This window comes from Monodelphis domestica, chromosome 6 (assembly GCF_027887165.1).
Source record: "Monodelphis domestica isolate mMonDom1 chromosome 6, mMonDom1.pri, whole genome shotgun sequence".
Taxonomy (NCBI): Eukaryota; Metazoa; Chordata; class Mammalia; order Didelphimorphia; family Didelphidae; genus Monodelphis; species Monodelphis domestica.
The window spans coordinates 266,288,130-266,311,514 of record NC_077232.1 but is presented as its reverse complement, the minus strand read 5'-3'; the positions used below and the strand labels follow the sequence as shown (position 1 = coordinate 266,311,514).

Genomic DNA, 23,385 nt, shown 5'->3' with positions numbered 1-23,385 from the left:
CTTATCCCTTTCATGTAATCCCTTGACTCATATGTGACTTTATTTCCCTACTTAACTCCTTATAGGCAGGGGCCATGTTGTTTTTCATTTTTCTCTTTCCAAAGCCCAGCACAGTACCTTCTACATTTTGGGGATCAGTTCTGTAGGATCAGATCCTACACACTGATGTAGAAAAAGCCAATGAGGACATTTCCTCTACCAGTACAGGTCAGCATCTGCTTGGCAATTTATAATCTGCAGTTTACAATAGCGTGAGATATAGAGAAGCTAAGGCCAAGTAGCTGGAATATGTCAGTGACAGAACTGGAATGCAGATCTTTTAAATGAAGCCAATTCTTCATTTGCTAATCCATGTCATATGTAGTAGGTGCTTAATATGTGTGTTTCACCGACTATTTTCTCTTTGCCAATATCTAGTGGTTGACTGATTCTAATAGTATGAACAATATCCTACCCCCTAAAATCCTTTCCAATTATCTGGCAATATAACCTCTCAACTGGAGTATTTATACACTTTCTATTTATCCAGCTTGCTGGAACATTTGATAACTGCTTCCTACCACAAAAACACATTTTTAGATGAAAATTACTTTACTCACCCTTCTCTATCCCATAAGCTATCCCTGCTCTGGGACTAAGCCAACTGAAGCTGATTGGTTATTTAGGACCAGAACAAACTTTAAATTTCAGCAAAATGCCCAAAGTTTGCAGAGCCTACTGAAGAGCACAGACTGAAGATATCAGGTAATTTTGACAACTAATGTCCTCAATAGCAAATAATGCTGTTTACAGTAGCTATTTGGCTTATTTGTATAGTAACACCATCTGTACCAGAAAGATATATGTTCATTGTGTAAGTTAAATGCAGATTGAAATTTCACTAAAATGAAAGAACAAGAGGAATGAAATAAAAGCAAGCCCCTGGCATGAGGGGGATGTTGTCCCGTCCTCCAGCTTCTGGGAAAATGACATTTATAAAATGTTTGGGGCAGATGCTTACTGGGTATGGATACAAAGAGTTTGTGAGGGCTGTGGGCTCTTCCTCTTGTACAAGTGGCAATTCACTGTGGAGTGATAAAACCTGGATGACTGAGTTGTCAAAAGACAGGGATGCATACATCTTACCATTTCCTACTAAAGGAGTTTTAGGAGATCTGACAAGGACTATTGTAACTATTTTTCTGTGTGAATATCCCTATTGAAACTTCAGGTGTGGGGTAGTCAGTTTGCTGTTTTATATTATGTACAATTTTGTCACAAAATGGGAAATATATAGCATTACAATACATTACTTTTAAGCTGGCACCATCTATGTGAACTTGAGCAAGCCTCTGAAACATTCAGGGTCTTGTTTTCTTTTTCTGTAAAATTAGTAATAGATGATTTCTAAGGTTCTTTCTAATTCTAAATTCATGTTCCTGTGACTGGATGTTGAAATAAGTTTTCTCTCTCATGATTGACAATAGGGTAGCAAAATAGAAATAAATATCAGTTATCTATGTTGTATCCCTCTAATCAGGGATACAAAAAATCATTTGGTTATTTTGATAAACAGAGTTCATCTGTAGCAGTTAGCAATTTGATTTTGGGCATTTGTTTTCATGGTTCCCATCATTTCCATCAATAAAGTTCTGGAAAAGTTAAATTGTGCTCTGATTACTGAAGAGGAGCTCTAGGAAAATTATGAATTCAGAAGGAAGGACTATTTTAAAGCTAGGACTTTAAAAATAATCTTACTTCCTTGAATGAATGGAATATCTATTACATTAAAGGAATTATTTAAAACATTTAAAGATGACATGCAAGAATATTTTGATTAAACATTTTAATAATGGATTATTTTTACATTTAATAATGACATGATTATAATTTAATAATTACTTTAAGTATTTAAATGTAATGACAACTTTATTACTATCTTAATATACTACTACTGATCTAATTTAGCCCAGCAATAATCAACAAATAACACATTGTACTTCTGTTAAATTCAGAAACACAGAATATTTACCTTATTGGGGCTATTAACACACCAAAAAAGTTTGAATGAACTTTTAAAGGACATGATTATAACATTGTGGAGACTTCTTCAGGAGACTCTATAACTTATCTGTAACTTGGAGTCTTAGGGACTTGCTTGAAACAGAGAGAATTTAAGTCACACAGCCAAGATGTGTCGTAAGCACCCGAATCCAAAATCAGCTCTCTATTAATTCAGTATAACTGTGCTAAAAAGTGATAAATTGTGCTTTCCCCAGGGGGTCATTTACTTAGTCATTTTGTAAGTATGTTTTTGATATAGCTGTCTCTCACCCAGATCTGTGATTTCATTACTAAAAAATTGTGAAAAAAGAAACTCTCCACCATGCAGAGGGCAACTATGCTACAATTTATAGCCTTAGAGAGTCCCCTGAACACTGAATCACCAATTCAAGTGCCTTGTCCAGGGATGCACAGTTAGCATATGTCAGAGGAAGGACTTGACCCCGAGTCATTCATTATTCCTGGCTCTGGGACTGGTTCTCTATTCTATTTTGCCTTTTCTAGATTGTATGTGTATACAAAATAAATTCATTGAATACTAAATATAATGTTTCTCTACAATGAAGAAAAGGCCCAGAAATTTTGTTTAAGGGTTATAGAAAGAGATTTAGATAGCCAGTCCAGTCCCTTCATTTCTTAAAAGATAAGGAAACTGAAGTTGAGAATTTAAGAGAATTGATCAAGGTCATATTTGTTCCAATAACTTTGCATTTCATTTCTGCTTGAATTTAAGTAGCCTGGAATTAAGTACACTGAAATAGGTGATTTTCAGTCTTGTTCTGCCTTTAATCAGAAGTGGATCTGCAAACTCAAAATAAGGAATTGTTAGTTTTCCTGGCTATTATGTCAGATGGAGTGATTTTCAAGGTGAGGTGGGTTGCTTAGTGATATATGACAGGACAGCTGGGAAGACCACTGCTTAGAGAATCCTTTTTGTGGGTCCAGAATTCCAAGATGAATGTCAAGAGCTACAGATACCCAATTGGCAACAGGAAGCAAAGAACCTGAAAAAGTAGAGAGAATGAAGAGGAAGCGCATAGTTTGGGCCAGACAGGGAGTAGAGGGCCAAGATCTCCTGTTTCAGATTCTAGGAACTAGACTAATAATAAAATGATTCTTACTTTCCCAAGACTATAAATATGAGAACTTCTGCATGACATTTCTATTTCTAGACATCAACTTTTATATTTGTACTGGAAGTTTTGTAATAGTATGTCAAAAAGTAATTATGGGTTGAATTTTCAACAAAACAAATTATAGACCCTTGGAATGAATTTTTGATGCCTCTATACTTCACTTTCTCTGGTTCTCCCAAGGTCTACTATCAGGAAATGAGTTTAATAATAGATCAGACAGGGGCAGCTAGGTGGCTCACCAGATAGAGAGCCAGGCTGGGAGATAGAAGAGTCCTGGGTTCAAATCTGACCTTAGATACTTCCTATCTATGTGACCCTGGGCAAGTTACTTAACCCACCTGCCTAGCCCTAGTCCTTACTTGAAGGTTTGAAACCAATTCTTGGTATCAATTCTAAGACCAAGAGCTTAAAACAACAACAACAACAGAAAACAAGTATTAAGCACATACTATATGTTAGCTCTGAGTTAAGTGCTGGGGATACAAAGACAAAATGAAGGAAGGGATTCTCTGGCTCTCAGGGAGATTGTATTTCATCTGGAGAAACCATATAGACACATAGGTAGACAGAAAACCTATACAGAGAGAGAGAGAGAGAGAGAGAGAGAGAGAGAGAGAGAGAGAGAGAGAGAGAGAGAAGAGAGAGAGAGAGAGAGAGAGAGAGAGAGAAAGAGAGAGAGGAAGGCATTAGTAACTGGGAGGACTCAAGCAGTCCTGAATTTTGAATGAAGCCAGGGATTCCATCAAGATAAGATGAGGAGGAAAGGATTCTGGATTTGGGGGGGAAGGTCTACGCTTGGGCACAGAGATGGGAAATCAGTGTGAAAAACAGCAAAGAAACATTAGCATTTAATAGTGTACACTATGAAACACTTTTATCATTTGAGTGATTAAACCACAATTGTTTCTTTTCCATGTATTGTTTCTTTATTTTTCTTTTTTAGTAATAATCCTAAATTGCCAAAACTTGTTATGATTAAAGGGAATATTGGCAAAGTGATGACATGGTGATTAATAATGAAAAAAGAAAGCCATGACATTTGAAATAGGACACTGTAACTTGTATTTTTAACTTTAAAAAATCTGGTTGTTGTGGCTAATCATTAACAAAGCAAATAATTGCTGTCTTTTATTAGAAATCCTCAAAGATGCAAGTGATCCTTTTGAGCCTGTGTTTTCTAAGTCTCGTCAGGTCAGCACCAGTAAGTACCCTACAAGAAATGTTAGTGACTCTTGATTCCTTCTAGAAGCCAATACAAACTCCTCAAGTTGTCATTTTAGCCCAACCTGACTACAACTTACTTTTCAAGCCTAATCTGATATAACTCACATTCATATGCTCTTGAATTGAGCTAACTCCTTTCTTTCTGCTTCTCACAAACAACATTTCATCTCCTATGGGATACCCCATTCCTGGACAGCTTCCTCATTTCCACTTCTTAGCATATCTACTTTTCTTTAATATTCAGCTCAAGCGCCACCTCCTACAAGGAGCTTTTCTGTATTCCCCCCAATTGCTACTATCCTTCCCCAAACAATTATCTTGTATTTATTTTGTTTATACTTACATGTATACATGGTATCACCCTCCACTTCAGTGGAGACCTTGTTTCTTCTATGTCTTTGTATCCTCAGGACCTGTAGTGTTCCTTGGCACATTTGCTATTTTTCAATCATAAGCAAAGATAACTACATATATATTGCTATATACTTATAAACAATCAGCCACTTGTTGCTCAGTCATTTTAGTCATGTTGACACTTCATGACCCAGTTTGGAGTTTTCTTGGCAAAGAAACTGGAGTGCTTTGCCATTTCCTTCTCCAGTTCATTCAATAGATGAGGAAACTGAGGCAAAAAAAAGGTTAAGTGACTTGACCAAGATTACATAGCTAGTAAGTGTCTGAGGCTGGATTTGAACTCGGGAAGATGAGTCTTCCTGACTCCAGGCCTGGTACTTCTAGCTGCCCACCCTGGCACATAGCTTACTAGCTATATGACCTTGGGCAAGTCATTTAACCCTGTTTGCCTCAGTTTCTCATCTGCAGCATGAACTGGAGAAGGAAATGGCCAACCACTGTTGTATCTTTGCCAAGAAGACCCCAAACTGGGTCATGAAGTGTCAACATGACTAAAATGACTGAACAACAAGTGGCTGATTGTTTATAAGTATATAGCAATATATAGGTAGTTATCTTTGCTTAATAACAAGATTAGTAGCACTACCTAGGGGACTAGCTTCACATAACTAAAACATGTCACTAAGCTGCCTTTTTAAATAGCAGAGGAGCTCAGAAGAGCCGATTCCAGAGCAGTATAAAGAATCTTTAAACCTCCCATGGCTAAAAACAATCCCTAGGTGTCAGAAGAAAATCTCAAAGGAAATTCTATTTGTCAAACTATGCTAAATGCTAAAGATACAACCAACCAACCAAGAAGCCAAACAGTCTTTGTCCCCCAAAGGTTTCTTTTTGTTTCTCATGCAAAAAGTAACTTTTTAGCATTTACTAAAAGCCTAGGTTTTCATTTTAATCTTTCAAGTCCTTGAAAATTGCATAAATTCCAAAGGAGTATTCGAATATAAGGCAAAGAAAAGCAATTGAATGTGTTTGCTGCCTATAAAGTTCTATCCATGCTGCCATTGTATTGCAGCCTTTCCCACTCATCTTTACAGTAATTTTGCCTGTGTCCAGAAGCAGCAGACATTAACATTAGTTGGATATAGCCTGGATTTTCTGGAATAATACCAATTTCATAGCGATTGGGGGAAAATGTACCTTTAAATTGAAAGAGGCTTCAAAAAAGGAGTGACCTTGTCAAACTACATACCTTGACTTTTGATTGAGATCCCTTTTACTAAATGACAAGGAACTCGGGCTTCCTTTATATAACGTCTGCTTCCAACTTTCACTCTTCTCTCTGAATCATCCCACTGAGCTGCCAGGTATGACCAAATTCTTCTGAAGCAGGCCGGAGCATCCTTTTTCCCCGCACTGTAGACATAGGACCAACTAATTAGGTAATGTCTGAAGGGATGTTGACCTTTTCAGACTTCTCAGTTTGATATACAAAGAGCTGCCATTCCTTTGCCACGGGCACCTAAATATAGGGTTTAGGTGAGTAACCCTTCTTGGTCCCCGAGGGAGACATCAGGACATCTGGCCAGGAGGGTACAGTTTGGGGAAGTACAATACAATACTTAGGGCTCCAACTGTATCCCCTGGCAGTTATGTGGGAATTTCATGGTTATTTGAAGTCAAGAACACTCAGAAACTGCAGCAATGGTAGCACCAGAATTTGGGCCGAGCCTAGCATCAGGAGAATTGAGGAAGAATGGGAAGGGATTTCAAGCAAATAAACTTGAGGCTCTTTCTGCAGTTCTGAGGAGGAGACAACTGCTTGTTTTCTAAGGAGAAGAGTCACAGAAACTAGTAGATGAGAAATCACATTGTAAGGGTCAGGAGAGGAAGACTCCCTGCTCAGACATACTTAAGTCAGCTGTTTTCTGAGAAGATAATAATGAAGTCGATTGTGTTTCTGAGTCATGTATCTAAAATATTAACAGAGGCTTACCAAAACAGATGTCTATTATTGTACTCATTTAGAGTGATTCATATAAGCACAAAAACATGCTGGGTCCAGGAGGACCCAAAAAGTATTGCCAAAAGTTACTAATGCTTGGGCAAGAAACTAAAGGGCCTAGGGACACAGATTCCTCATTTTAAAAAGAAAAAAAATGCTTCCTTTCTGTCTCAGTAACAACTCAGTAACAGTAACAACAAAAGGACAAGGGCTAGGCAAATGAGGTTAAATGACTTGACTAAGGTCACATAGCTAGAAGTGTCTAAGGTCACGTTTGAATTCAGGACCTCCCATATCCAGGTCTGGCTCTTCAACTAATGAGCCATCTCACTGCCCCTATAATGTTCTCTTTTTGTTTTGGTCATTTGATTTTTCATGATTTCATGTAAATTTTTTTATGTTTTTTTTCCCCAAAATTAACTTTTTATCATTTCTTATGGTTCAGTATTATCCCATCACAATCATATGCCACAACTTGGTTAACCATTCCCCAACTGATGAGCATCCCTTCAGTTTCCATGTCTTTGCCACCACAAGGACGGTAGCTATAAATATTTTAGAACATATAGTTTCTTTTCCTTTTCCCCTGATCACCTTAGGAAGCAAACCTAACAGAGGCATCACTGGGTCAAAAAGTATAATAGTTTTATAACTCTGAGCATAATTCCAGATTGCTCTACAAAATGCTTGTGCCACCAACAATGTATTAAAGTCCCCATTTTCCCACAAGCCCTCCAATATTTGTCATTTTGTCCTTTTATCATTCTCATACCTATTAGATTGGCGAAAATGATAAAAACTAGCAATAGATTTTTTCAACACAGTGACTAAGTGATTGCTAACAAGTGTCTATACAGAGGGAGAACCTGCCTAGATGAAACGAGAAGTTCTTGAAGCAGTCCCTGTGTTTGACTAAATGAAAAAGGCATGGAGGATTTCTATTTCCTTATTGCAAATAATTCCCAGTGTAAGTCCAAATTACCCATCTTCCTAACACTCAAATGGCCTTTGGCAGAACAGCTATTAGTTTTAAGTGGCCACAGAAATCCTTGTTCCTTCCCACCTGGCAGCATGAGGATTTCCTTCTCTTCCACCCTTTCTCTTCTCATCTGACTGTTGCTACAGACCTCAGTGCTGCTCCACAATTCTCCATCCTGACTACATTTCCCATCTTGCCTCAGGGACAATCCAGGGGTCTAAAGTGACAGAAATCAGTGATAAAAATAGAAGCATGGCTACTTCTGTCTCTTCTCCAAATGGGCTCATTAAATCTCTTCTTGTCCCTGCAGTAAAATCCTTGATAGCAAAGATAGAACAAAGACATTCTCCCAGGAGGACCACATTTTAGAGGGCACATATATGAAAAATATCTACTTTAGAAGATTACACAACTTTTAATTTCTTAAATTTACATTTTCCAACTCTTCACTTTTGTAGTAGCTTAGCAAAATCTGAGGTTAGGATCTATTTGGCAAAATAAGTTAAAATTGAAAATTATTGGTTGATATTTGTTATTAATAATGTCTATTGGTCACTTCGGCAACTATTTACTCCTCCTGAATTTTCCTGAGCATTTCCTGTACTCTTTCCAGTCATGAGTTGCAAAATTAATTAGAGATTTTTTTAATGCTGTTCACTTCACTTCTTGTTAAGATACCATAATGGCTGGTCCTGGATGTCCTTAGAAGGCTATCAAACATATCATACTTCAAGCATTTGTCTACTCCAAAATATACCATTGGCATCTATATTAAGTTTGGGTTTTGTCTTGTAAAAAAAGAGAAAAGATTAAGCAAGTCCTAGAAAGCATTTTTTTAATTACTTTTAAAAATTACTTTTAAAAAATTCTGCTAAAGGCAGAATTTCTCAGAAAACTTTAAGGGGCAATGTGCATATTCAGTGACAGGAGAATACAAGGAAATCTGTTCAGCTGCCTTCTTTCCTTCCGGAGTCTAGGGAAGGAGAGAAAGCTTCATGGAACTGGAAGATGATAGAAAGAATCAGGCAGGTCAAATCCTGGCACCCAAGAAGAAGAAAGAAAGAGATTACAGAGAAGTAGCCAAGGTTGATAAATGTGCCAGCCTTATAATCTTAGAAGTCTTGTGAGATGAGCATCTCTTTTCATCCTTCTTGGAACCTTTCCTCAACCCCACCTGAGCAGCCTTCCTCTTTCTAGAACCCTTTTCCTCAGACTATTGGGAGTTACTCTGACATTGGCAAGGAATCAGGAAATCTCTATTCATAGCTAGAGAGACAATGAGTAACCTCTTCCCAACACCCCCTCCTCACATTTCCTTCTACTCACTTTGGGTTCTAGAATGCTATAGTTTTAGCTTTCCATGTAGCAATGAAAGTCTTAAAGCAATGTCTAGATAACCCTTTGAGAGTGGAGGGGATCCTTATTTTGGTACAAATCAAACTTCCCCTCCCTTCCCCCCTACCAAGAATATAAGAAAATTGGCAATTGGTATGAATAGAGTTTGCATCAGGCCTTGTAGCTGTAATAAAAAGACAATAATATTGTGGTACAATAAAATTTTACCTTCAAGGTCATTACTAACTTCATTGGGTCAAAGGGGTGATTGGAAGAAGCAGGAAAAATGAATAATTTTGGTTACATTAAATTAAAAAGGTTTTGTACAAACAAAACCAAATGCAACCAAAATTAGAAGGGAAACAATTGAGAAAAAAAACTTTATAACAAAACCTCTGACAAAGGTCTAATTTCTCAAAATTATTAGAAGCTAAATCATTTGTAAAAAAAAAAAAAAAAACCCCAAGCCATTCCCCAATTGATAGTCAAGGGACTTGAATAGGCAGTTTTCAGATAAAGAAATAAAAACTATCAATAAACACATGAAAAGTATTCTAAATCTCTCATAATTAGAGAAATGCAAATAAAAGCAACACTGAGGTATGACCTCACACCTAGCAAATTGGCCAATATGACAGCAAAGTTAAGTAAAAAGTATTGGAGGGATGTGGCAAAATTGGGACACTAATGTATTGCTGGTGGAATTGTGAATTCATCCAACCATTCAAGAAGGCATTTTGGAACTATGCTCAAAGGGCTTTTAAAAATTGCCTGCCCTTTGATCCAGCCATACCACTGACGTGTTTGTATCCCAAAGAGATGATAGGGAAAAATACATGTACAAAAATATTTATAGCTGCACTCTTTGTAGCAGCAAAAAACTGGAAAATGAGGGGGTGTACATTGATTGGGCAATGGCTGAACAAATTGTGGTATCTGATGGTGATGGAATGAATGCTATTGTGCTGAAAGGAATGATGAACTGGAGGAATTCCAGGTGAACTAGAAAGACCTCCAGGAACTGATGCAGAGCAAAAGGATCAGAACCAGGAAAACATTGAACACAGAGACTGTTACATTATGGCACAATTGAATGTAATAGACTTTTCTACTAGAAGAAATGCAATGATCCAGGACAATTCTGAAGGACTTATGGGAAAGAATGCTATCCACATCCAGAGAAAGAACTGTGGGAGTAGAAATGCAGACAAAAAACATATCATTGATCACATGGTTCAATGAGGATATGATTGGGGATGTAGTCTTTAAATAATCATTCTATTACAAATATTAATAATATGGAAATAGGTTTTGAACAATGATACACGTAAAACCCAGTGGAATTGCTCATTGGCTCTGGGAGGGGGTAGTGAGGGAGGAGAAGAACATGAATCTTGTAACCATGGAAAAATATTCAAAATTAAATAAATTTATAAAATTAAAAAAAAAAAGAAGCAGGAAACCAGGAAAAAAAAAGGTTTCTCTAAGGCTTATTCACAGAGTTTGAGGACCTTGTTCTGAAAGTAGATCAGTCTACATGATTTAATTAATTAGATTTTATTCTTTTTCTTCCATGGTTTTGAGTAAAGAAACTGTATGGTTATACTATTATTCTTGTGATTGACACCATGGAAACAATTAGCAAAGAGGAGAGAGGAAGAGTTTTTCCAGTTCACAGGGGCATCAAAACCATGAGACTAATTGAACCAATATTTTTTTCCTTGAACTTTTCTGTTTCTTTTTCCATTTGGCTCATTCTAGTCTTTAGGAAATTGTTTTCTTCAGTATTTTGGGAGGCCCTCCATTTCCATTTGACCCTTTCTAGTTTCTTGAGTCATTGATTCTTTCTTTTATTTTTTATTGTTTGATTTTTTTTCTACTTCTTTTCAAATTCTTCCAAATATTCTTTTGGGGCCTGATATTCCTTCTCACTTTCTTTAGAGGTTTCATGTTTCCTTTTTGCTATTGTTGTCCTCTTCTGATTTTATATTTTGATCTTTTTTGTCATTAAAGTAACTTTCTAAGGTTAGGTTTTTTCCTTTGTCTCTTGCTCATTTTTCTAGTTATTATTTTCACTCCTTATTATCTTGTCTATATGTTGAAATTCTTCCCTGTTCCTAGGGTAAAAGGCACTATTCTAAGCTTATAGTATAACTTCTCCAATGCTTCTGGAAGTCCCAGTTGTGTTTGAGTATCTCAGTGTGCACTGACGGGGTGGTCCGGCTGGTTTCTTATGGAGAGGCTTTTGGTTATTTTGTTCATCTGGATTCCATTCCCTACTATCTTTTGTGCTGAGCTGTTCTCTCACTTTGCCTCTTTGTTGCCTCTTGCCACAGGAAAACACTATGGTAAGCCTTGCAGTGCTCCCCTACTCTATATAGACTCATTGCTTCAGGCTGTATGGCAGCAGTAGGGCTGGTCCAGGTTCTGCTGCTCCCCTCCCCCCATGCCACACTCCCTGGGCTACTTTCCCTTCTTGCCCCAGTGAAATGTATCCCTCCTGCTTTTCTTTGTTTTTAAACATCTATTTTCTATTTTTGTATGTTTGGAGGGTTTGTGCAAGCTAAGTTTCTCTTACTTTCCCATCTTAGCTCCTGTATCTTTATAGGAATGTTGTCACCCCAAAAAGGGTAGACTCTAAGGATAACAGTGCTGACCCTGAGCCTTGGTTTCTTTAATTGGGAACTGTTTATTTCAACAGAAAACCTTCTGGTTTGGGATAAAGCATATTTACTGGAGAAATATAGGATTGATGGGGCTTATTTTCCATTAGAGTACAGGATCATGAAAATGGTCAGCAAAGACACTGATACTGGTTAGAAAATGATACAGTAAGATTCCAAATACTGAAATGTTCATTTAATTTGAGGTCAAGTCAGTAGATTGAGAGCCAGAACTAGAGACAGGAGGTCCTGGATTCAAATCTAACCTCAGACACTTCCTAGCTATATAACCCCGGGCAAGTCACTTTAGCCTTTACTACTCTTCTGCTTTGGAAATAATACAAAGTATTGATTCTAAGATGGAAGGTAAGGGCTTAATACATACATACATACATACATATATATATATATATACTTGTATATGTACATGTAATTCATTGGAGGAGAAATGAGGGTAAAATGATAGCTTACTGCATAAATTATTTTATGTTTATAATATAATAATAAGTATATATGTTCATAAGACTTTGTTATTGCTTATCTTTCTTATTAAAGGATCCACATATATTGGTCAGTTGTTTAAAAGCACATAAATGTTTATTACTCCACACAGCACAACTGATTATTTTAATGTTGAAAAACAATTAATAGAATAATAGTGAGACAATTCAATCATAAAATACTGGCTTAAAAGAAAATTGCCTAAGTTATGCCAAGCTGAGAAGCCTAGTCCTACTTTTTTATCAAAGCAATTAAACTTATTCTTGTAACACCCTTCCCCTCCTTCCAATAACTGTGGAACTGTTTTCATGGAGACTTATGAAAATGGCACCCATAGTCATGTAGGTTGGTGGAAAGGGCCATACGGACACTTTCCAAACCTACAAACATAAACAGGTTTTGGTAGACTGTGAAGGTAGAAACAAAAAAATTCATGGGTCTTTCTAGCATCCTCCATCTGGAGGTCATATCTGCTACCAACACTTAACAAAGTCAGAACTATATTATTGTTACTTAACAGGAGCTGACAATCATACCATCACGTGTGCTTTCTGTGAGTGTGTCTTTACATTTATTGAGAGGAAAAGTTAAACTCATTAAAGGCAAAATAAATCACCAAACTCATTTTCTGTCTTATGACTTCAGACCTCAGGTTGAGCCCAAGGCAAAAAAAAACCTTCAGAAGTCAGCAGTTCATAATAAGTGCCCTTCTTAATTCAGGACTATGGTGCTCTCTGGAGAATTTTATCTAGGGCTTCAGAATCATTATTCTGCACCCGATTTCCCATTCTTCTGGGACATCCTATGATCCAGACTTTCTCCACTCATTAACAATTATCCTGTGTCCAATTCGGTCAGAGCCCTCATTTGGGAATTTGATAAAAATGAGTCTGGTAACATGGGAGTTAGAACAGTGACTTTCCTTAGACTGAATACTTTAACCAAAAAATAAGTGTATGATTTATTAGAGTTAAAAAAAGATCTCAAATGAGATATTTATGAACCGCATAGTACCCACTTTCTGATACTTAATAAATGCTTATTTTCTTCCTTTCCCCTTTTGGGGAGTAGGGGAGGATCAAAGACACTTTTTGCTGTCCTCAATTGACAATATAGATATCTACCCATTCTGCTTATGTGTAAAGGTTGGCATGTTGTTCAAAGAAATGGGTGTCATCATCAAAATCATAACCATTACATTCATTTCACCCCTCTTTGTACCCCTATTGGCTAATGATCTGCTAAGAATTAAAAATCCACATAGCAGACACTTGGTAAATTAATAAATGTAAATAACTTCAGAATAAATGAATGTAAATGATCAGTGGCAAAATAGCAGTAGATTGTTCCATTTCCCTTCATATTCAATTTGACTCAAATTGAAATTTTTATCTCTTCCCAGAACAGCTTCTCTTTCTGACCTTCGCATTTTTGCTAATTTTGTCATAATTTTCTGAAGATACTTAGCTAAATTGAGTTTTTGATGCTCTCCTTTGGCTCACTTTCTCTTCGTCTCACTACATGCTGGCTATCTTGTCTTACTCATTCTGGACCCCTATCTTTACCCCTCCAGAGACTCAATATCTCCACAAATGATTCTTCAGGCTCAACGTGAAGAGTTCAATTAAAAAAGAGAATCACAACCCTTTGCAACAGGCCATTCCACTTTTGGACAGCACTAAGAATTTTTTTAATTTAAAAAATGAATGCTTATTTGTAACATTAAAAAAAATCCTTTTAGTTCACATTCTCTCTTTCCTATACCTTCCCCTACCCACTGAGAAGGTAAGTAATAAGATGTCAATTAAACTCATGAAATAACATAGAACATATTTCCATATAAGCTATGTATTCTAAAAAACAAGAAAAAGAAAAAGTTATATTTTGATTTTCATACAGAGCTCATCAATTCTCTCTCTGGAGATATATAACATTTTTAAATCATGAGTACTTTGGAATTATCTTAAATCATCATCATATTGATCAGAGTAGCCAAGTTTTTCACAGTTGATCATCATTACAACATTGTTGTTACTGTGCACAATGACCTCCTGGTTCTTTTCATTTCACTTCCTATCAGCTCATATAAATCTTGCCATGGCTTTCTGAAACCATTGCCCCCATCATTTCTTTTTTTCCTTCTTTTTTCTTTTAGTTTGAAAATGTCCCCAAATCATTTCTGATAGCACAGTAGTAGTCCATGATTTTCATATGCCACAACTTGCTCATCTACTCCTCAACTGATGAGCATCCCTTCAGCTTCTAATACTTATACAAATATTTTTGTACATAGAGGTTCTTTTCCTTTGATCTCTTTGGGGGTACAGACCTAGGAGAGGTAGTGCTGGGTCAAAAGACATGCACAGTTTTATAGCCCTTTGGGTATAGTTATAAATTGCTTTCTAGAATGGTTGAACCAGTTCATAGCTGCACAGTTTATTAGTGTGCATATTTCCCCCTTATTCCTTTTAGTATTTGTCTTTTCTAATAGGTGTAAGGTAGTGCCTCAAAGTTATTAAAGGCATTTTAATGCCTTTAATTAATCAATAATGATTTAGAACATTTTTCATATGGTTATAGATAGCCTTGATTTGGTCTTCTAAAAATTGCCTGTTTATATCCTTTAACTAGTTATCAATTGGGAAATAATTCTTATTTTTATACATTTGACTCAGTTCCATATTCAATTTATATTTGAAAACTAAGGACTTTATCAGAGAAACTTGCTATAAATTGTATTTATATTACTTCATTGTCTATGGTAACTGTTAGCAAAATATTGTTTCCCTAATTATCTCATTTAATTAGATCTAATTTTGCTTTTACTTTATCCAAGTTCATGATTACTACCCCAGACTTTTTACTTCAGCTCTTTAGCATTCTTATCCACCTCTGTGTGTCTTTCTTTTACAAGCTGGTCTCTTAGATTCTTGTTTCTGATCTATTCTGATATCTACTTGCACCTTATGGTTGAGCTGATCCCTTTCACATTCACAGATATGACTACTGAGTATATTCCTTCATCTCATTTATCTTCTGTTTCTTCTCTTCTCTCTGTCTTGTATCCAGTCACTCCTCAAAAGTATTTTGTATCTAACCATTGCCCTTTTTAATCCATTCTCCCTTTTATTATTAATATCTTTTCTCTTTTCTTTAATAATTTCTTAAAATATTATGTTTAGGTTCCTTTTTTACATCATGGCTTTCAGATTGTTCACTCCAGGATCTATTTTCTAGGAAACTTATTCTTCCAATGAGATAGCTCAAATTTTCTTCTATTTTCTTTTTCATTCTTTTGACTGTTTTGTTGTTTTTTAATGTCTCATGGAATCATTACCTTCCATTTTCTCAACTTCAATTTTTTAGGAATTATTTTCTTCACAGAGCTTTTGTATCTCCTTTTCCATTTAACCTTTTCTGCTTCCTAAAAAATTGTTTTCTTATGTGAATTTTTGTGCTTCTTTTACCATTAGGCCAGTTCTGTTTTTTAAGCTATTATCTCCTTTGATATTTTTTTTTGTTTCTCTTTTACCAAGCTGTTAATTCTCTTCAGAACTGCATCACTCTTGCATCACTCATTTCTTTTCCCAGATTTTCCTCTACCACTCTTTCTCTTTCTTTAACTTATCTGAGAATTCTTGTTGGGCATATAGCTAATTGACATTTTCTTTGAGATTTTTTTAAACCCTTATCTTCCATCTTGAAATCAATACTGTGTATTTGTTCCAAGGCAGAAGAGTGGTAAGGGCTAGGCAATGGGGGTTAAGTGACTTGCCCAGGATCACATAGCTAGGAAGTGTCTGAGGCCAGATTTGAACCTAGGACCTCTTGTCTCTAGCCCTGACTCTCAATCCACTGAGCTACTCATCTGCCCCATTTCTTTGAGATTTTTAAAAATAACTATCTTGGCATTGCTGTCTGCTTCTGAGTTTATATCTTTGTCTTCCCTGCCACCATAGTGGCAAATTATTTTTGTTGTTGTTCGTTCATTTTCCCAGTCCATTTCTTAACTTTGAACTTTCTATTAAAGTTTGACTCCACTCAACTAGGTCACTCGGCAAATTTCAGGATTTTTTGTACCATATTTTCAGATATACTTCTAGTGGTCTGCAAGTTTTTAGTCCTTCCAGGGTCTTGTAATCATAGGAGAAGTATCATAACTGCTCTTCTTTTGAATGTTCTGGTTTTTACCAAGGCACCAAGCTACATGTGCTAGTGTACTTTTCTGCTTTGGTTCTGTGGCCAAAGCCCGAGTTTCCTTGTGACTGACCTTTTGAGCTCTCTTTGATCTTAGAAGATCAACCCAGAACTACCCATGAGCAATAAAATTGCCATTCAGCATCAGCTGTATCCAGTGTCAGCAAAGGGATTGCTGTAATCTCATTCTGAGTAGTTGTCTGACCTCCCTCCCCCCCACCGCCCAACATTTTTGGACTAAGAGTTCCCAAAACTGCTGCTGTTACCTTTGCAGTGGCTGGTGTTGCTGTTGCCATGTTGTGGGAATCTGAAAGATCTCCTCCAGACCTTCCTCTCAGTGTTACAAACTTTTCTTGTCTATCTTTTAAGTTTTGGGCACAAAAAGATCTCACTCTAACTTTTTGTTGGTTTTGCCACTCTAAAATTGTATTTGAGGCATTATTTTTAAATTTGGGGGGAATTTGACTCCTTTTGAGCTACTGATTTTTTGCTCATAAAGTTTTTATATTTATCTCCTTTAGTACGGTGTAAAATCTCATTTGCTTTGGAGCCAGAAGACCTGAATTCAAGCCCTGGCTTTGCAATTTATTACTTATGTGATCTTAGTCAAGTCATTTGTCTACAGTCAATTATCAAGGATATGACAAACCACTTCAGTATCTTTGCCAAGAAAGCCCCAAATGCAGTTACAAAGAGTCAGATATGACTTAAATATACAAACAATAAAAGTTCATTGAGTAAAGAAATGACATGTAGACAAACCCACACTTTCAAAAAATTACTTTGACAACTTAGTAGAGAATATATTGGAAAGAGGGAGATTAATTAGAAGGTTATTACAATAATCTAATTTTAGGCTTTAGTTCCTTTATCTATAAAACTAGGGAATTATACTAGATAAATTCTGAATTTAGTTCCAGTTCTAAATTTATGAAATTGTATTTATTATTTAAAGATTGCTCATCCTTCAAGGTTTAGTTTCTCAGGTAGAAATCTCACCCCCTTTGTTCCTTGACCAGCCTAGATCTCAGCAAACTCACTTTTCTCAGAAGTCTTACAGCAATAAACTTGTCACTCATTTAGCATTTAGTCATATACTCTGATATCTGATTTATTGTTGCTTAACCCATATTTTTCACTTTTCATAGACAATATGAGTCTTATCTATTCAATGATTATAAACTCCTAAAGTCCCAAAACAGAGACTTTGTATTGCTTCCCGTCCTCCTCTCCATCATCCTGGCAAATACCTCAGTATTATAAATATAATAAATACTTGATAAACATTTGTTTAATTACATAATTCATGTTATTAATCATATAGTTACTAATTTATATAGTCTAATATTTGACACATTTCCAAATTTAATGCAGAATAATTTCTTATTTTTACAAATTCAATTTAGCATAAAGAAGGCAACAAAGGCAGTGTTCCAGTTTACCACTTCAACAAGGAAAATAAGCAAGAGATATCTCCTAAAGGAAATGCCATCCAGGAAAGTGAGAAATCCCAAGACATTTCTGCTGGCAAAAAAATACTGAATAAAGATGAAGGTACTCAAACTAGCAAGACCTCCCACCATGACTTTGAGGTTACCATTTATATGGGGTCCAATGGAAATGCCAATACTGGCCATGGGAGGAGTGTTAGCAAGGAGCTACCTAACCAAGAAGTACGTGGCATCATTCTCATTAACAAAAATGTCCAACATGATAGAAAATATGTAAGTGCTAAAAGATTATGGTTAATTGAGAAAGGTGAAGAAGATAATAACACTGAGAATTCCACACACAATAAGCCTGAGGGAGCTCAGTTTTCTGAAACTCAAGGCAAAAGAGATGAGGACATTACTAATCATCAAAGAGGCATCCAAAACCAAAATATTCCAGGAGACCACAGAGCTAATAGCCTTGGCCAATATGCCACTGAATACTCAAAACTGTCCCCAAAACACATAAAGTTTCCATATGATTTTGAAGGTAGTGGTCAAGAGGAAGAAGACAATGACTTTTCTTTTTCTGGTGGAGGAATGGTTGATCCTGACAGAGAAACCACAAGTGGTTACACAAATGTTCCAGATCCAGACAAAACTAATGCAATTAAAAACAACTCTAAATTTCTCATAGGAAAGGAAGACAATAATGAAATCCCAGAGAAAGAAGAACATGATCTGAATTCCAATGGTGGAAATTCCACTAGAGATATTATTGGAAATGATGTCAGTAAAACACAAAGAGAAGAGAAAAACATTGATAATAAAATTTTAGGAGGCAGTAATTACATTAAAGGAAGTACAAATTATAGGAAACTTCCTGGAAAAGAAGGAAATGATTTTGATGCCAACACTGTAAATGCCCATCAAGGGTCAGGAGGATTTCATCACTCTCAACAATCCTTGGAAAAGCAAAGAATTATTGGCCAACATGCTAATAAAAGCAGTATTGCTATAATTGAAGGTACTGATTACAATGAAATTTCTAAATATGGCAAAGATAAGACTAAGGCAGGTATAGGAAGTTCTAAGAGAGACCAAAAGACCAAAAATGATAAGGAAAAAAGTTTAAGTGAAGGAAAAGGTCAAAGCCTATTTATTCCTTCTTATAGTCATACCTACCCTTCAAAGGGAGCAAATGACATAAGAAAAAAACATTATGCAACACGTAGAAAATTCAGCTCTACCAAGAGTCACCAAGTAAATGGAAGGAAAAGGTTTTGGGGTTCTAAAAATGTCCATTCAAAGAAGAAGTTTAAGTCTCCTAAAAGAAATGACAGCAGTGATTCAACTTCCAGTGACCACTCAAGTGATAGTGATAGTGACCAATCCATGGAATATTTTGGAGGTAGTGCTAATTAGTCATTAATTAGATTAGTGAGATTAGAGCCATCTGACAGTGAAGATCGTGATTAATTGTTTGAATAGGATACTAGGTCTTCTCAGGGTAATTTCCAACACTATTATTATAGGCTCCAGGAATAGAATATTTTCAAAGTTGACTATGGTTTGATTTTTAGTTCTTTAAAGGACAAAGTCCATTGTAAGATATATATTTGAATAGGTAATGTTTCATTTTATTTTCTTGTTTTACCTATGTCTTATGAGGTGAAAATGTTTAAAATAATAATCTTTATATTATAATCTACTAAAATTAAATACTTTATACAGATACCTGCTGTCTGTAGTAGTTCTTCATATAGTAGTGGTAGTCTCTCAGCGATCAAGAATGACTATTGTTCTTCATATATTTATATGTATACACATATACACACATATCATATATATATATATATATATATAATTCCTTCTATTTATGCTGTAAACAGAAGTCACGACATTATTTAGGCTAGGAATCAAATAAAAAAACCAATCAGTTGAATTATAATTTGGCCTGGTTTTCTTTTCCCTCTGCCTCCAATAAAAGCAACCTTTTCTTCCTCTACTTTTATGATTATCCCACTTTTGTGACCATTTCTTTGTACAATTTCTTATGTTTTCTTCTTCTTCCCAATGAAACCCCACTTCCTTCAAGACATAGAGATAAATGCCCTAAATTAAAAACTAAACATGTACACCTTGTCTTTGATTGCCATTAAAGAAGAGAGAAGAAGAGCAGGAATGGGCAAGAAACAAAATCAGTATTTTAGATTAATGTCTTCTATAAGTAAGAATTGGCATAAAAGACATCATGTAAGTCTATGCATAAAGGGAAATGGTGTTGCTCTTGTCATACGATGAAAATAAGAGAAAAAGCGCAACCATTTATCTTTTTAAAATTTTAAATGAATATGAATTTGATTCATTACAATGGCATCTTTTGTAACATTTGAAAGGTAATAATACATATTTGTGGGAGACATACTTATTTATTCCGTCTACAGAAGCTGCCTTATTTATGACTCTGAGTCACTTAATGAGACAGAAGGCTGAGACTGTCTTGCAGCTTTCAGGGACTGGAAGTCTGGTTGAAACAAACAACAAAATTCAGTTCTACACATGTTGCTGGAGCTAAATGAAGATCAAAATTATTGGGCTTGGTAGATCCTCTGACAATAATCTCATGGACCATTTAAAAGAACCACAAGAAAGCTTCCATTGCAGTCAGCCAGTTAGTTACCTCATATTTATTAAATGCCTACTGGGTGTCATACTTGAGCACTGGAGATAGAAAGATAAAAAACAATGCAGGCTCTTAAAGAGCTCTCAACCTAGTGGGGAAAACAACATGCAAACAACTAGGTACAAACAAGAGATATACATCCTGAATGAATTAGGAAGGCACTCAAGTTAAGGAAAAGATCTCTGACAAAAAGTTAGATTTTAGCTGAGATTTAAAGGAATCAAGGAGGCACAGATGAGGAGAGGAGAGAGAGCATGCCAAGCATAGAGGATAGTTAGTGAAAACAAGAAGTGATAGAGGAACAGCAAGGAGGTCAGTCATTGGATCATAGAGTATGCAGAGGGGAAGAAGATGAAGAAGTGTGGAAAAGTAGGAATCAATTCAAAATCAAATAGGATTCTATTTTTGATCCTGAAGGTTATAGAACCACTAGAGCTTATTGGGAGGGGGAGGAGGATGTGAGATAACTTCCTGAACATTATCACAAACATTCAACAAAAAAGATTCACCACAAAAATTTGGATAGCAAAAAATTAGAGGAAGGAACTTCCAAAGAAAAAGGATGTGCATAATTTTGCAATAAAATACAAATTGGTTCAGAAAAAGATAGAAAGCTTGCAAACAGTTAAGAAAGAAGAGTTTATCTCAAGAATGGTGACTGACTACCTTCTCTGAAAAACTGGCAAGTAGAAGGGCTGTTTAACTATATCAATATGTATAACTTTAACTCACAGTGGTCCATTCCTAATAAATGACTTGTCTAGCTTCCTTTCAGACATATATCGGATCCCATGTTGTTGTTTTAACGTTAGAGATATATGTTCTTTTAACATTATAAACATTTATGGATTACTTCCAATCAAGTGTGCTGGAAACAGCTGGAACCTCCTCAAAAAAGCCAATTGTTAAAACTGGGATGATGGTAAATGTTATAAATCAGACTTGCTTTATTATCTTATTGATTGTCAAGACTTAAGAAAGTGATAGACAGGATATTGTTATTATCATTATTATTTAAATCCATATTTTCTGTCTTAGAGCTGATACCAATGCTGGGTCAGAGAACTAAGGAACAGAAGGAGCAAGCCAGGGAAGCAAGAAAGGACACTGCGGTGTGGGGGGGGGGGGGAGGAGGGGAGCTGTTTAGCAGCCAGGTAAGCCTAAGAGAGAGAACACAGCATCTAGCTTGGACCAGGGGGGCAGTTCTGATACCCAGAAGTCACATGACCTGGTGAGTCATTAATTGCCTACGTGGGAAGAGGGAGAGATGTTTTGAGAACCAACCAACACCCAAAGGAACTACAATTAGAGAGGAGGGAGTCAGAAATCAAACAGGGGTAAATCAAACAAGGGAACTTAATTACAAAAGAATTTTGGAAGAAGAAAACTCAAAGACCTTGGTTATAAGTAGATAAATTAATAATGAAAACAACAGAAGGAAATATGACCTGATATCTAGTAAATAAATTTAGGTATCTATGAATAAACAATACAAACAAAGTAAAATTATTCAACACTTGATAAGACAGAGGACCCTGTGGAATTTGAGAACAGAGAATCAAAACACTGTTCCGGAGTGGTTGAAAAGATAAATGTGAAGTATGAGAGCAGAATTTACTTGCATAGAAGTACTGAGTATAATTTTAAAAACAAAACAAAAACTTGAGGGGGCAGCTGGGTGGCTCAGTGGACTGAGAGCCAGGCCTAGAGATGGGAGGTCCTGGATTCAAATTTCGCCTCAGCCACTTCCTATCTATGTGACCCTGGGCAAGTCACTTAACCCCCACTGCCTAGCCCTTACTGCTCTTCTGCCTTGGAATCAATACCCAGTATTGATTCTAAGATGGAAGGTAAGGGTTTATAAAAACAAAACCAAAAATTTGAATTTGTGATGGCAAGTTCTGCCAATGAAAGAAGAAAGAACAATAGACTAGGAATGCAATGCAATCATTGAGAAGTAGAGGACAACATAGAAGAGAAGCAAATAATAATAATAATAATCACATTAAAAGAAAATGTGCAAGGTGGGGGTGTAGCTAAGTGGATCAGTAGATAGAGAGCCAAGACTTCAAAACAGGAGGTCCTGGGTTCAAATTTGACTTCAGATACTGCCTAGCTGTGTGACTAGGCAAATCACTTAACCCCAATTGCTTAGCCCTTACTTACTGTTTTTCTACCAGAACCAATTGATTCTAATGCAGAAGGTAAGGGGTTTAAATTTTTTTAATAGAGAAAAGAAAATATGCTCACTATGTAAAGAAAACATACTTACAGAATATAGGTCTTCCAGGAGAACATGACAGGACAAAGAATCTTTACACCAGCATACAGGAAATACTAAGAGAGCTGCTTACAACTTCTGAATAGAGAGAATAAAATGACAATTGAAAGAATTCACAGATCTCCTCCAGGAAAAAAAAAATTTTTTTAAACCTGTGATTGCAAACTCCAAGACACATAGTGGTTAAACCTGACAATTCTATTCAATAACCAGTTCTGCAAGTTGTCAAATACAAAGAAAAAGAAATTCAAATAACACAAGACTATTCTAAACCTGCCAAAAATAGGAGGGAATAGAAAAACATATTCTGAAGAGCAATGGAACTCAAGGTGACCTATACTGCAAATCTGAGCTTATACATGAAAAAGATACATGCGTAATAATAAAGAAGCATCTGAAACATTTTGAGAAAGAAAACCAGAACTAATGAGCTTATTTGCTTCTGGAACACCCTAGACAACAGAAATGCAGGAAGAATAAATAAATGCAGAAGCCAGGATAGAAATAGCAACAGAGTAATAACAGAAAGAGTAGTAAAAATAATTTCCCCCCAA

At 36.0% G+C, this 23,385-nt stretch overlaps 1 protein-coding gene across 1 annotated transcript; it reads left to right on the top strand.

The window, feature by feature from the left end:
* Positions 1 to 646: 646 nt before the first annotated feature.
* On the top strand, positions 647 to 19,599 carry MEPE (matrix extracellular phosphoglycoprotein). The gene is made up of 3 exons (XM_007495919.2): positions 647 to 744; positions 4,315 to 4,380; positions 17,841 to 19,599. Exons 2-3 carry the CDS (start codon positions 4,327 to 4,329, stop codon positions 19,287 to 19,289), a joined length of 1,503 nt encoding a protein of 500 aa, XP_007495981.2. The 5' UTR covers positions 647 to 744; positions 4,315 to 4,326; the 3' UTR covers positions 19,290 to 19,599.
* The last annotated feature ends 3,786 nt before the right edge of the window (positions 19,600 to 23,385 follow it).

Bases quoted from the DNA above. Each gene is read 5' to 3' on its own strand.
- MEPE (XM_007495919.2), top strand. From the start codon at position 4,327: ATGCAAGTGATCCTTTTGAGCCTGTGTTTTCTAAGTCTCGTCAGGTCA. The intron at 4,381-17,840 runs GTAAGTACCCTA...AATTCAATTTAG, and splicing joins GTCTCGTCAGGTCAGCACCA to CATAAAGAAGGCAACAAAGG.